At 40.4% G+C, this 15,059-nt stretch overlaps 2 protein-coding genes across 2 annotated transcripts in view; both read right to left on the reverse strand.

Annotated features, from left to right (window-relative positions):
• cdkn2aipnl (CDKN2A interacting protein N-terminal like) overlaps positions 1–15,059 on the reverse strand; it is a 519,432-nt gene that overhangs the window by 379,996 nt on the left and 124,377 nt on the right. The gene's annotated exons all lie outside the window — the stretch shown is intronic.
• On the reverse strand, positions 675–8,905 carry vdac1 (voltage-dependent anion channel 1). The gene is made up of 9 exons (XM_072374393.1): positions 8,827–8,905; positions 6,658–6,727; positions 5,542–5,591; positions 4,962–5,114; positions 4,718–4,770; positions 4,309–4,536; positions 3,342–3,492; positions 2,010–2,067; positions 675–1,790 (listed from the first exon to the last, which is right to left on the reverse strand). Exons 2-9 carry the CDS (start codon positions 6,722–6,724, stop codon positions 1,699–1,701), a joined length of 852 nt encoding a protein of 283 aa, XP_072230494.1. The 5' UTR covers positions 6,725–6,727; positions 8,827–8,905; the 3' UTR covers positions 675–1,698.

Consider the following 15,059-nt stretch of genomic DNA (forward strand, 5'->3'; position numbering starts at 1 on the left):
CGAGTTGGCACAGTATCTGTGCGTGGATTGTGGTGGGCCAGTCTGGACCAAAAAGTCCAGGCCTGGTGAAAGCATGGCAGTGGCAGTAGCAGGCTGTGGGTTTCTGAACAAGTTGGCGACTGACTCTGAGGGGCCCAGCAAAAGTTTGGCATTGGATCTACAGCACATCTGTAGAAAGAGTGAGATAAACTGCTGGAAAACAGAAGAACACACTGCATGTTCTTGAGACTTACCTAAGGAGATTTCAAGTTGCTGCCTCAGGGTCTTCTGCATGGTTCTGAATGAAGTCTGAAAGCCTTTGTAAATAAGGGATTTAATTTCCCCTGCATAGGAGCAAAGTCAGTCAATTAAGGCTGAAAGTTTACGTCTCTGCTGTGGGTATCATTTCATGCTTTGAGTGTTTTCAGGGGCTCGACCATATGAGGTTTCAGTGGACAGTTGGGTCATGAAATATTCATCTCAACTAAAACCAAACATGTCCTCTGGGAAGTGAGAGAAGGGTGAATGTAACAGATTTGAAGGGACGGGTTTCGATGTGACTAAAGTAATACATTTGTTCTTTGTCAGTCATCAAGAAAAAGTGGGATTTTGACTGCTTACTAAACAAAGACCATCATCTGTAATAAAAAAAATAAATAAAAAAGATTTTAAAAGGACACAAGAATGAACTCAAATGGTTCAAGATGTTCTTTATTTAGTTCAGGCAATGACAGAACTGTCAAGTAAAATAAGCATGATTTCCATAACCAGTTGTGGAAGACAACCATCTCCTGAACTGTTTTTATTCTTTTGCTCCTCCTTCCAAAGAGCACAAACTTTTATCGACAGATGTTCGGTTATGTGCGTTAGACTTCCTGTTGTTCTTTTTTTCTCAACCCAGGCGGAATTACATGCGTTTGCCATCGTAAGACTTCTCAAGTGGATTAAACTATGCAAGACCCTCAATAAAATAATATTCTTTCTTTGCTATATGTAACAAAAAACATGAGTCACATCAAATGCACAGACACAAAAGACAAGTGAGACAAAAACACAGAATGTACACATCGGGTTGTAGTGTCTCTGAGAGCTACTGACAGCTGCTTACATCTGGGACAACTAACCCTTCCCATGGAATAATATGTCAAGACAGACAAGAGCTCAGTGCAGAAGTGTTTGAATAAAACTTGTTTCACCACTACACCTTCTGAGTGAGGAGTGTATACTACAGCTAGGCAACAGCACCATCTGGTGGAGTAACTACACAACTGTATGGTAACGGTGTCCAGCCCTTCCTGCATCTTGGGCTGATCTGGTTTAGACTTTCCCTTTTAACCACGTTGGTATGTAGAGACACAAATTAAAGCATTGTGTATTGAAAAGAAAAAGCTAGGCCAACATGAATTCAATCAAGCTACTTTTCCCTTGCAAGCCACATAATTTAGCATCAAACTTCCAATTCACTGATTGCAGTTTTGTTCTAAACTGGGCTCTCGGACTTTAAAATATTATTTTCCCTTAAGTGGTCCTTTAAAAAAAATGGGACATCGTTGCAAGAATGATTTGACCTTTACGCCGTCTTGTTTCCACCTGTAACATGTCAAGGGGAAAGTGGGGTTTGTGAGGGGTGGGGTAATCAACAGAGGTTTTAGATTCTTTATTTTTTTGGTGAGGGAATGGGTGTGCTGGTAGGACTGGAAGGGCGTCGGCCTCTTCCTTCTATGCCTGGAACTCAAGACCAAGACCGAGCTTGTGGCCACCAGCGTTGATGTTCTTGCCATCAAGGAGAGCAGAAAGTGTCAGCTTGATGCCTACAAAACAGACATTTATACATAATTTTACATTTATGTAATTACATTTGAAATTAAAAGGCTTACTGCATTATTTTTTTCCTGACTGACTAAAGATTTTCTAGGAATAGGATCTTATTAACTAAACTATCCTCATTCATTTTTTTTAAGCAACGTTTTATAAAGCGTTCAGAGTCCTCTGAGCACACGATTCTTAAGTTACATTCAGACCACACTCACCTGGCTTCAGTGTCTGAGTATAGCCAAGACCCACGAGGCTGGAGTTGTTCACCTTGGCCTGTGAGGGAACCACAGAGCAAAAGAGTTTTAAATGAAACCTACAAACTCAGAACAGTTACATACACAATAGCTGTTTAATTGGACCACCATCGTTGCACCAGTTTAGTTTTGACTGCATGTATGTCTGATGCTGTAAAGCTGTGAAATGTGAGTAAACACTAAGAACTATTCAGCCTAACAGCTTAAAATAACTAAACCTGTGCCGATGTCTAAATAAATATGAATCCAACTAGGTACTCCTGCAACCATTCACACTAATCTGCTACAAGTGGGATTTAAGGACTAATGTGATAGAAGGGACTAAATTAGCTCAGGCCTGTCTGTGACAGACAGGCGCACAGAGACTGATGTTCGCCATTTTGACTTGAATTAGATTGTCCTAGTCTAATTTAAATGTTATACTGACGTATTTGGATGTACAGCCATTTTGCCAAGTTGGTCAGTGCAGTCAGCAGAGACTGTGACAGATGACATAACAACTGGTGGCGCAAAGTACTGTGAAAGGGTTATGAAAGGGCAGCAGGTGCAACTTTCTATCTTTCCTCCAGAAAGTAATAAGGGAGCTATGGTCTGAGTTTGATGTGGACATTTAATTGGAATAATCCCATGTCACAACATGCATACAAAGAAGGGGAATCAAGATATATACATTTTTTAGAGAGAATTCTGGAATGTGTGCAGAGCAACTAAGCCAGGTTGAGTTTGGCTGCACATACCAATCCCCAACCACTTTATTTTGGATGTTATTCCAGCTTTCTGAGCTTTGATTTCACACAATTTTGCTTGGACTGACATATTTAAATGCATTTAAAATGCCTGGTTTGGGTCAGGCTAACGGTAATTCTGTATTGTCTAGTTTTGTGTAACCATGTAGACTGTCATTACTCAGGGGTAAACTTTACTGCTCCTAACCTAAAAACAAACTCAGAGTCTCTGCAGGTTTCAAATTTAAGATGTTTTTAAGACCATAATGAATACAATTTCACAACCATTGTGAAACCATACTGGCAAAAAAGTACAAAAGGCATGAAAGAAACTCGGAGGCCCGGAATCACTTGCAAAGTATAGGATTTTTTTTAATTAATTTTTATTTTTTTTTTAAACATAGGGTTCCCCCGGGGTCTTAAAAGCATTAATTAAAAGCAATAAAAATTGTATTTAGAATATTTTATGAAATTTTAAGATCATTTTAGACATTTTATGGCCTTCATTTCAAATTATTGGATTTTAGACGTATTAAGACTTTTTAACACCCTGAAACTGGCTACTCACAGAGAAAGATGCATCAGGATCAATCTGATATTTGGCAGCGATGCCAAAGCGGGTGTTGCTGTTCCCGGCAGTCCAGGCCAGGTTGACGGCTGTCTCCAGTTTGTCATTTACCTTCTGGTAGATGGAACCACCAAACTCAGTGCCATCATTTCTGAGGAAACACAGAAAAAAATACAATATATTTGATGTAACTGGAACACAATATTGTCTTCCAGGTATTGAAAAGGGGAGTTGCTTTTGTTTTAAAGGAATAATTGGAATGTCTAATGGATTCTTGCGTGTCTGTTAATCTCACGTCAGTGACAGTGCACCCAAACGAGATGCGCCATCACTGATGTAACGCCAACATTACCCTTTGTCTGACCTCGCATAACCACTTCAGCTGCAGACTGGAACAGACAGGCTATTCCAGGGGGCACAACAGGAACTAGACTAACACTGTGGCCCGTCTGTCCCTCCCTCACCCTTCACTGTCTGACGCTGCCCAGATCTGCCTTTTCACTGGGCCTGCCAACCACACCATCTCACTACTACAGTAAATCTCATCACCTATAAATAGCTGAATGGCACTTGTCGGCTTAGCTGAAAAGCTCAAATTGCAAGAACACCACAAGACAGAAACAAAAACCTAATATCAGGATATTTTATGCATAGCATAACATGCCTGGTGTATAATAAAGGTTGTATGGTGCAACATGCTTTTATTCATGTTTTAACACTGCCTGTCATAGATACACCCCAGCTGTTTTAATCATTTGCTCACATTCTCCTCATCCTCCCTTCTATGATGAATCTGAATCTCCAAAAAATGTTTTTTTTACAATGCATCAATTCAAAGGCTCAACAGTGAAATAGCTCATGTGTAGTTGAAGAGAAGCCTTATTGGTGTTTTTAAAGGATCTATATGCAGCGAAATGGAAGAACACATTAGCTTATTCCTCTCATGTGCTGCTTCTTGTCATCTTACACATTTGTATGGAGCTGGAACTCATCAGTCATGAATCCAACTGCAAAGTTGCTTTGAGTGATCTTGTTCCTCCCAGCCTCAAAGGTCATCTGGTAGCCGGCGAGCCAGCCCTCGTAGCCCACCACTGCTGCGCCATGAATGGCCGTACCATTGATGTCATAGTTGACATCGCAGCCGAGGTTTATGTGGTCACACTTGTAGCCCGTCTTGATCTTTCCACCTTTTTTGCTGGCAGGATGTTAGGAGGGAAAAAAAACAGAAAAGACAGAATTAATGTCACGCCATTGTAAGAAACATCTAGTTCCTGCGGCACAAAACTAGAAGAAATGGAGTTTGTTATTAACAAGTGCTCCAAACTATCATGGTCAGACTTTGTCACAGTGAAAGAATCTCAATCAGCTGTCCTTACCCAGTGTTTGGAGAGAAGGACGAATCAAATGTGAGCTTCAGACCCTTAGCCAGCTGTGGAAACAGCAGCAGACCACATTACAACACAGACCACAGTGAAAAAGAAAAATAATAACATTGTTTGGAAGCACTACAGGATTGTATATCAAATGTCTGCACAAGTCAGCCTTAAACTCCCTTCAGATGGCAAACAGCACCCCAAGAATGTAAGCCCACTATCAGTTTATTTCTTCACATCACTTCACCTGGTCTTCAAGGGTGATCTCAGTCCCAAGGGTGTTGTCAGTGTTCCATTTCTCTGTGAAGGTCAATCCGTGCTCCGCCCACTTGTATTTAGTTTCCAACGATCCAGCAACCTTGCTGGTTTCAGTGTTGGCAGAGCCTGTGCTGGTGAACTCCTGCAGGCGATAGAATCAGTCATGGTCATATAGAAATATCAATTAGCCAAGAACTCTTCAGATTAAACCTAACTGTAAAAAAGGAAGTAACTGCCTAGAAATAAACTAAAATAAATTAAGGAGTTTAGAAGCATGCAGGCTGATTTTTCAGGTTTAGTCACATATTCAGTGCTGATGCCAACCTGGAACATGTACTTGACCCAATGTCCTCAATGTGCATCAAACCACGTCAAGAGTATATTGGATTATTTTATTTTATTTTATTTTATTTTGTCTTGTCTTATTTTAATTTATCAAAGGCTAAAGCATCCAGGCAGCTTTCTGAGGATCAGGACACTTCACAGACAGCCAAGACTTTCTTAAGCTATGATAGGACTCCTGGAGTCTGGCAGCTCCGATAATCTGATAATGACTGGTGACAACTTACAAGTCCGTTCTCAGACTTTGTCTTCAAGTCCAGCTTGATGAGCCCGAAGCCTGAAACAGACAAAATTCAACAGTGTATGAATGGCAATGCGAACAATTAATAAGTAAAGCGGTTCATCTTATTTACAAAAATAACCTTTTAATGCAAAGCACACAAAGTGCAAACCAGGCAGCATTTTTTAATAAGTACACATTCAGAGTCCCCTTTGAAATGTCAAAACTTATTGAATGAAATCACTGATAAGTATCTGTGAAATATCCATTCATCAGCGTCAGAGTGGGTTGATCTAATGTAGACCCTGCGATAAAACAACGGTGTGCTTTTATCTTTAAGTCAGAACGATGGAAGGGTGAGAAGTACAGCAGTCATGTTAGAGAGGAAAAAAGGGATACCAACACAGCCAGGGAAACACTTTGCATGTACATCAAATCAAAGCTACCAACCGGAATAAAACTTTAGCAGCAACTAACTGTTTTTGTTTCAGATGAACACCTCGGCCTCACACTCAATATCTCTGACATATCCAAAAGAATTAGAACAACTGCACGTCTCTCCTCCACCTGCACTGAAACACTCTCCTGAGGTTTGAATCATCTACGCATAAGGAGTATAGTAGCTCAGTTTTCACTTAAAATCTCAAAGGCTGGATCAAATGTGCTTTGCAAACCCAAGACAGGCTGTGAAATCACAGAACTTAAAGCTATAGTTCTGATTCAGCTCGTGTATTCTACACGCACATGGCCATGAGTGTTGGTCAGGAAAGGTTTTTTTCTTAAAATAAATATGCTGTCTTTTTTCTTTGGTCTGTCACTGCATCAGTTTTGAATGTTCTTTTTGAATGATTGAAGTTTTTTGTAGCCATTGAGATCGTCCTCCAATATGGGCCAGATCACATAGATTACTGGGTCAATCCGTTAGTAACAACTTAAAGTCACCGTTATGAATGCTTAATGGTACATATAAATCAGATCGCTAGAGAGATGCAAATTCCTCCAATATTAAACAGCCGACAGATGGGCAACACGTCATTCCCGGGTTTCATTTTGAGTCAAACTCTTTTTCTCTAAATCATGCTGCTGTGTGAGCAGACTCAATTATTAGCTACTTTGTACTTACCGTATCCTTTTGTAAAAACATCCCTGGAAGACTTCCCAAGGTCAACATAGGTCGGAGGTACAGCCATTATCTGAAAAGCAAAAAAAAGGAAAATGAGAACTTAAAGCAACCAAAGCGAAGTGGAGCAGCAGAACTGACGGCACACATGGCTGTTACAAGGCCCATCTGACCTCCATTTAACACTGCCAGCAGTTCATTTCGAGCATTTGACTTTCAATTAATCAAAATAGGATTTGTCCCCACGACACATAAATGTTTTAGGCTTTACAAGGAGGCTACTCTCCTTTTAACCATTTCACATATTGGAGAAAACAATGGCCATGTAGGCAAAGCAGCACATTTCCTAAATCAAAACTTATCAGAAAGTGGAGGTGGTCGAGTTCAGAAAGGACAAAAGGGGCCACGGGGTGAAGCACAAACAGACTCTTTGCTAACCCTCCGAGTGGTTGCTCTCGTGCATGTGAGCAACTCTTTGTCTTCCTGGCTCATGAACACCCACTTGTGCAACATGTTTCATCATTAGAGCAGGTTTCATTTTAAACAGCACAACAGTTACCACGGTACAGGAGTTGGGCACCGGTGTTGATAGCATGCCTGCTAATATTGATAGTAGATAGGACATGAATTTCAACAGTTACCAGATGAATAGCAACCTCCGTATACACAACCTCTATGTGAACATTTCTTAAATCCCAATAACTATAAGGGACCCTATGAAAATGACTAATCAGTAAAGAACGTGTGATGGACAGAATAATCCATCCATATTTGAATAATCCATCACTAATAATATGAAGTTAGAAGGTTTACCCACCAGATTATAGATTTTAAAATGAAACTCATTTTTTTTAAGAGATGAAACCTGCAGTCGGGTGTCACTTTTACAGCCCCCCTAAAAAGTGTTTTCTCCCTCTTCACTTGGTATTCGCATCAGTAAATCTCCAACATCTCTGAAAATATCACCGAACAACTTATCAGATTGATCTAGTGTCCTAGTATGTACAACTCTGTTCAAATCAGCTTAGATACTGGTGCTTTGGTGCAAGTCACAACAATATCAAATAAGTTTTCCTGCTTTTCTTTCTCAACTTTTTTGAAGTATGATCTAATAGGCAGGGAACGGGACTGGATACATGCTCAACAAAGAAATTCAGGATAGACAGCTTCAGACAGCTCTCTAAAGCAGTTCCACCTTGACTGTACTGAAGGCGAAGCACTCTCACTAAACTGACAAATATCCTGTATCTGTAGTCCATATCACCCCAAGCAAGTGCTTTGCTTAATAGGCCACTCAGCCCCGTATGCAGTGCTTAAACTGTGAGTGGCTCCATGGCCCCCACACATGGCTACACGCAGAAATGTCACAGGGCGTAGAGGACGTCGGGCTGGGTCAGACCCGTGTGTGTTTTAGCTTAACAGAACTCCCGAACAACTCGTTCTGGGTCCCGTAAAAACCTAAACGACTCTCGGTTCAAGAGGGTAAATATTCATATACACAAAATTACTTTGAAATAATAATCGCATGGCGAGAACCATTCGTGAAATATTGCACTTGTCTTCACATCTAGATTACTGACTGCCCTTCAGTGCCATTTTACTTTTAGTCTTCATCCGTGGGAGAGGGAGAGCAAAAAAACAGCTGTGAAAAGAGGAATATAGCTTATTTGAAAAGTCTACTGTGCCTGTAAACGCCACTACACTGACAAATTGCCTCAGACAAAGAGGAACGCAGCATCCTTGTGTCCTCCCTTGCTAACAAATTAGCATTAGCTCGCTATCAAGGTGGTGGTCAGCGGGCAAGGGTATCTCTGATGAGCAGATTGTTGCGGCTTGCAAACCTGGACGGCCATAATGTGTCAAGAGAGTAACGCCCTATGGGTGCCAAACTTCTTAATTACAAGCAACATGCACAACTGCCTACCACTTTTCCATTCAAATGACCGCACCGTAAGACATTACCCAACAAGCTAGCAGCAGATGGCTTATAAAAACAGCAGGCCTAGCATCTCTGCTGCACGCCGTCTTATAACCTACTCCAGTTATAATGGTTGGACAGAGGAGTAGCTCTAGACTCCAGGATGACCATTCACCCACAGACGACTGTGAGAGAGCTATGAGGCAAAGACACACTTAGCTGTGTTGTATTTCAGGAAAAGACACAAAACGTACCTCTATGTGTTTCAGTCCTAGCCGAGAAGGAGCTTGTCAACTGCACAAAGGGAGGAGATAGGAGGGAGGTGGGGCGGCGTCACATACGACATAAGTTACGCAAGCAGCAGCTTGTCATTATCAAAGATGCAACATTCCGTCAAAGAGTAAGATAGTTCACTCCAAATTCCAACATTGCAGTCGAAGTGGCATCGGTAAGGAAAGGGATCATGATTAACAGCGTGAACATGTCGACAGTTTATGGACTTTGTAAGGGAATCGTTGTAAGGGAAAATATGTTCTCTTTCTATATTATGTAGCTTATTGTGACATTGAACATATTATTTTTTGTCCAAAAGGTTTAGACGGCACATGCATTTTGAATGTTAGGACACTGCAATCCCAGTACCATAAAAAACTTGGGTTCTCCCCCTCGACGGACTACGGTTTAATGGAGGAATGACACGAAACGGAAATAGCAAAGAGTGAGCATCTTCATCTGGTATTCAGCAGCGTATTACCTCAACGCAGGCGCAACTCCCACAGCATCGCCCTTAGCAGCTGACGAGGGGATTAGATTTATTCACCTTAACCACATATCACACTCCCTCGTGTGTAAAACGCAAACTGTCCCGGGACGATATAGATGAGACCTTGAGTGGCTCATGGATGACGTCAGCTGTTATAAGACCAACTGCGACTGTTAAAAAGCATCTTCAATTATTAGTCAACCCCATTTTATCTAACCTATTTTTAAAATAGAATAGAATAGAATATACAGTATATTTTTTATGCAAAATAGTTATATTTTGCAAAAAAATTATCATATTTCCTTATGTTTTAGTAAAATGTATAAAACCGCAATAATGATATTGATAATAACATTGATAATAATTATCATTATTATGTCAACCTGATGGGATTGCGGTCGTTTGGTTGTGTTGATTCATGAATTATTTCAGATAATCTGACTATCTGTACAAGTACACAGAACTTGCAGGTTCTTGCACTGTCTACGTGCTCCATGCAAAGATGTATTTATTGATTTTATTTCTATAGTACATTTAGTACACAATTGTAATCGGATAAGCTTTGTAATAATAGGAGTGAGAATCAGTTTAAAAACTTTAAAATGAGAGGAAAATCATAAGAAGCCAGCACATAATGCATCCAAATATGTTTATAAAAACTGCATCAAACTGCAGATCAAATGGACGGCAGTAAAAACTACAGTGATACAGGGAAAAGCACAGACAATAATAAAAGTATCAGCTAGTTTAGTTGGGAAACTATGAGGTGAACTAAAACAGTTAATCAGTTAAAAGTATCAAACTTATTTTTCTAAAATGGCTGCAGACTGAGCCAACGTCAGTCTGAAGGGGGGATGATTCCAGCCATAGAAAGCACAATGAACTCGATGCCATTACCAGTGCTATTCACCTTAATGCAGTTGCAACTTGCACATTAGTTAAGAGATGTGCAATTCAAATTTTTCACCAAGGAAAGTGAAGTTGCCTCATCCCCCTCTGATTGTGCAAAGCAGAGCTGCGAACAGCTTTGCACTTTTAATTTTGTGTGCAGAATTTCACAGAAACGCAGCCGTGTGGTTGAGTCAATGGAACTCTGCCAAAACCCTGAGGTGCTTCCTTTGTAACAGGTACAGCTGGCAGCAGAGACCTCACAACGATACGCCTCCTGCTATGAACAATTTGAATGTTCACAACTTTCTGTAGGTATTTATTCAAGATTTTTTTTATTTTTTTTGTTAAATCAAATAAAAGGAAGAAAAACAGAACAACTGTCAGATAAAACTTTCCCAGCCTTATAAAAGAGAGAACCCTGAATTCCCCTTATATGAAAGCAAGTGAAGGTGATTTTATCAGTCGATCAGGGAATTACCATCAGCCAAACACTTTAGCCACACTATCGATCTGTCTGTGGCTGGTTTTTGCTCTTTCCCCTTTCACAATTGTAGGTGTAAACAGCCACCACAGTAACTTCTCTGCCCTTTAACAGTAGAAACCGTCGACCAGCTGCTGAGCTGCCGCCTGCAGTTAAACATTCAGCCAGTGGATGTCCCTGTTGGTAACAGTTATGTAAAACTTTAATTCGGCGTTTTCGATCACATCTGAGTATTTCAGAGAAATGACCTCTGTCTCACTGTCTCACTCAATAAGCTTTGTGAGAAGTTTCCGCAACATTTTAAACTTTTGTCGTTCTTTATCTTAAAAGCAATTTGTTCATTCAAATCATTTGCCAAATCGTTTCTTTTTTTTTTACTGTCAAAACATCTCCTTTTTGACACATTTGTGGGAAATATGTGTTCCTATTTGTTTCTTTATTTTTTCCAATAAATTGACTCAGCTTTTGCCTTGTCATTTTTTTTATTACAACTTCACCGGATACATACACTCTGAGTACTGTACATTTATCAGAATAGGCATTCAAAGGTTTCCCTCACTTACCCTTTGGCTTTACCTATATATTTCTAGTTTGAGGGATTTGATTAGTTAAACACAAGTAGAGGAAAAATCTCCTTCTCACATGAAAAGTCTGCAGTTATGTTACTCTTAATTATACAGGATTAATATGCAAAATATTTACTCCACCAGATTAAGTTAGGGAGCCAAAAACATCTTATCACTTGCCAGGAGGATATTATATTGAAGCTGTGTTCATCAATCTATTTTTTGAGCAGTTTAAATATCAGGTACGGATTAGAGCATTTCATCTGCCAATAACTGACCGACTTCATAAACTTTCAGATGAGACAAGCTGCAGCAGACGGATTGATCAGATTACTAAAACCAGACAAGAGATGTCTTAGATAATTCATCAAATAATTCCCACTGGCGTATCCTTCTTTTTTTCTTTTTTTATTGCAACGTCATTCTAAAATGTTTTGATGAATTTAATCTGTCCAAGAGATACTGATGGGAAACCATGATTAATAGCATTAATTTGAGTCCCAATTGCAAACAGGGTGGCTCATAAATAAAGGGAGCTGTCTGAGGATGGATGAGAAGAGATTGTCCCTTCTTTACTCATTCACCAGAGTCCACAGCTTGTTGTCATTAAACAAACATATTTAACTCATTTCCTGGTGTGTGTTTAGGAGTTCCCTTCTCTGTTCTGCGTTCTTGCATCACTGAGTCCCAAGTAACATTTAATCAACAACTGGGAACATGTTTGTCGCCTGTCGGTCGCCTTCAGAGGCAGCCAAAAATTCATTTCTAGATTATCCTCGAGTCATATCTGGATGCTCTGCTTTCATCCCCCAAGCTTCAAAGCCAGCGCTGTGCTCACTTCAAACAGCCGTCCCCGAGTGCCAGTCAAAGCCCACTCCAGAAGACAACAAACACTGAAGAAAATGTTAATCAACCCGGGCCGAGCATCACCAAAGTAAATAAAATAAACTGTAAACAGATGGCATAATTTGCAACATATGGATAAATAAGGCAGTCTGTCATCTTTCTTTTTACTTTTAATTCAGTGGTTCACACAGAGTCCAAACTACTCTTCCTCTTCCCTTCATCCTTCCCAAACCCTCTCTCATGAGTCGGTTACTTCACTGCATGCTGCTGCTTTTTCCAGCCCAGAGTGGAAGTCCATAACCCAGGGTTTGGTTAATACAAGGGCATAAATCACTTTGCTCATGTTCAAACAATCCAAGAGCTGTAACCTTTTTACCTTCATCTCTGTGGGATCAGATGCAACCTTCAGCACGAGTAAAAAAGGTTTCTGTAGACCATTTAATGGCTCAGAGTTTCCACTGCTTCGTACTTGGAGGAACCAAACGGGACGGTGAGGTTCGAATGGGAGGATAAAATCATTCATTCAGTGAATAGATCCAATCCAAAAGTATCAAAATGAAAACAACTGATGCAAAGCAAGAGAGGTTTTCATTTCAAGACAATACTTGCATAGATCAGGACTCATAAATTAGTGTGGCAACATCTACCTGCCGTCACTGAGACAACTAATGAAAGAAATACATTGAAATTACAGCTTTTGTATTGACTTTAAAGCTGAATAAACCATACATGCTTCACTCCATTGACTGAGAGAGTAAACTATGTTATTCTCGTGATAAATTAATTTATCAAGTACAAATAGAAGTATAAGTAAGTATAAATAAGCAGTCACAACTTGTTCTGGGACAAACACATGTCATGTCACACTGATGTCATGTCTGAACAAAGGAACAATGAGAGTGTGTTTCATCAAACAATGGTGTTAACTTCTCATTGTTGAGAGTTGTATCAGTTTTTCATTGCTCTTAATGAGTGAAAATATGTGACCTATCATATGGAAGTATTGGGAAACAATTACACAATCACTTTAATGTGGAAGAGCAAAGTGGAAATGAGCAGTTTGTCAACCAGCTTAAGATAAAAATCCCTCCATTTGTTTGCTTAATTTTGTTTTGATCAGCATCACTGCTAACAAGTGGGTGGCAAGATAGGAAAAGTGAGAGATGCGTCTTTCCTGTCTGAACTTTGGTAAATACACTTGGAGGCATGAGAAAATGTCAGGGCTCAACTGTGGTCAGAGCGCTGCAAGGGCACAGTGACTCATTCTCAGTGTGACTTTATGCGTGCATGTATGCATGTGAGAAAGAGAGAGTGATGTGCTGTTAGTGTGTGGCACTCTGTACATACAGCAGATGCTGCGATCATTATCTCTCATTCATGGCGTCCAAGGAAATGTAGCGTAAGCCGGTTAACAGTCAGTTTCTCAGTATCTGCCTGAGACAGATGAGCTGATAGTCACTGCTCATGTGTCGCTCATGCAGCCACCTGCTGCCTTGTTCTGTGGAAACTGAGGTAATGCTATAGCATTGCCCAATAGTGCATAGGTTGCCCTGCTTCTTCATTGATTGCTTTTTAAATGTTGCAAATTTCTCTGCAGGAGCAGTGTTACCCTATAGGCATGCAGTGCAAAATGAGCTGCTTTCATCTCTCTTTCTTAATGTAGAAAATATATCTGCACACATCTAATTTACAAACGGGTTGTTTTACGAACAGGTTAACAGCACTTTAAAATGACAAAAAGAACTTTGTTTTAACTTCTGTTACAAATTTTGGGCTCTTGTTGAACTGGGTCTAAAGGCAACAGTTGATTTTTATTCATGATGCCACTCACCACCATCTTAAAAGTGTTGTTTTTCTTTCAGAGCTTTCTTTTCTGCCTGTGACGCATTCTGTGTCTCTTGCAGATGATGTAAGACTCATCATCCTCAGTAATCTAGAAACTGGGACATGTCGACATCTGAGGAGTATCTATTTTGAGTCACGACATATTCACTAACCCAAACTGCAAATGAAAAAAGTACCAAAAAAAAAACTTCCCCGGCCAATAATGGGCTTGTTTATCACACCTCCACTCGTCCGACCTAAGCACACTGACTTACATACAACTATTTCACACATTGCCATAAGACTGTATTGTATGCAGAGACCTTCACTATCTACCCTGTAACTGAATGTTGCCTTAAAAGATTTCAAACCTTATCCGGCTCTGTTGAATAAACAGTGGTATAGTGCTAGTTGTGGCTCTCGTGGAGTTAAATGAACACTAGCAGGTTGCAGCTAAGCCTTTATTAAAGATGGCACTTGAAAGAAACACCTCTGGTAATGACAGAGCTTCACGGAGAGGGGGGCTGAACCACCACCCATGGCTGTTTTAAGGCACTTTGTATAAAAGCGTTCACCAACTGATACACAATACTCCAAATCACTCCAAGTAAAGTTGATACTTTTGGCTACATTGATCAAGAAAAGCTTATAGCTTATAGTTTGATTCACATCTGCTGCTGATAACCACAATATGAAACCACAGACTTGGCAGCAGGAGCAGAGCTCTGCGCCTGCCAGCACTTTTACCACAAACTATCAAACTGCCACGCCGAGCCTCCCGCTGTACGCTGCATCCAGGATCAATGTGTGTACTGAATACTGGATTTTGTAATCAACACATTCTCCATATTCTCCCCCTCAGGTGCCCCGCTAACATCAAAGGAGGTAAAGGATGGTGTGGTATCTCTGTGCGCCTGTGCCTTCCACTGTATAAAACAGCCCGGCTTTCAGCCCCAAGACACAGGCGGGGAGCAGCCGAAGAAATTTGATTTCATGACGATCACGTTGCTACCTGGCAGGTAGGGCTGTGGTTTGTGCGTTTTGCAGGTTGTGTCTGCACCTGGTTACAAGCTGATCACACCAAATGCCTCTTTAAACCACAAGATCTGATATGAA

This window comes from Leuresthes tenuis, unplaced genomic scaffold (genome assembly GCF_036924035.1).
Source record: "Leuresthes tenuis unplaced genomic scaffold, fLeuTen1.0.hap1 SCAF_21, whole genome shotgun sequence".
Taxonomy (NCBI): Eukaryota; Metazoa; Chordata; class Actinopteri; order Atheriniformes; family Atherinopsidae; genus Leuresthes; species Leuresthes tenuis.

Bases quoted from the DNA above. Each gene is read 5' to 3' on its own strand.
- vdac1 (XM_072374393.1), bottom strand. From the start codon at position 6,724: ATGGCTGTACCTCCGACCTATGTTGACCTTGGGAAGTCTTCCAGGGAT. The intron at 5,115-5,541 runs GTAAGTTGTCAC...TATCGCCTGCAG, and splicing joins CAAAGTCTGAGAACGGACTT to GAGTTCACCAGCACAGGCTC. The intron at 2,068-3,341 runs GTGAGTAGCCAG...GTTCCCTCACAG, and splicing joins ATCCTGATGCATCTTTCTCT to GCCAAGGTGAACAACTCCAG.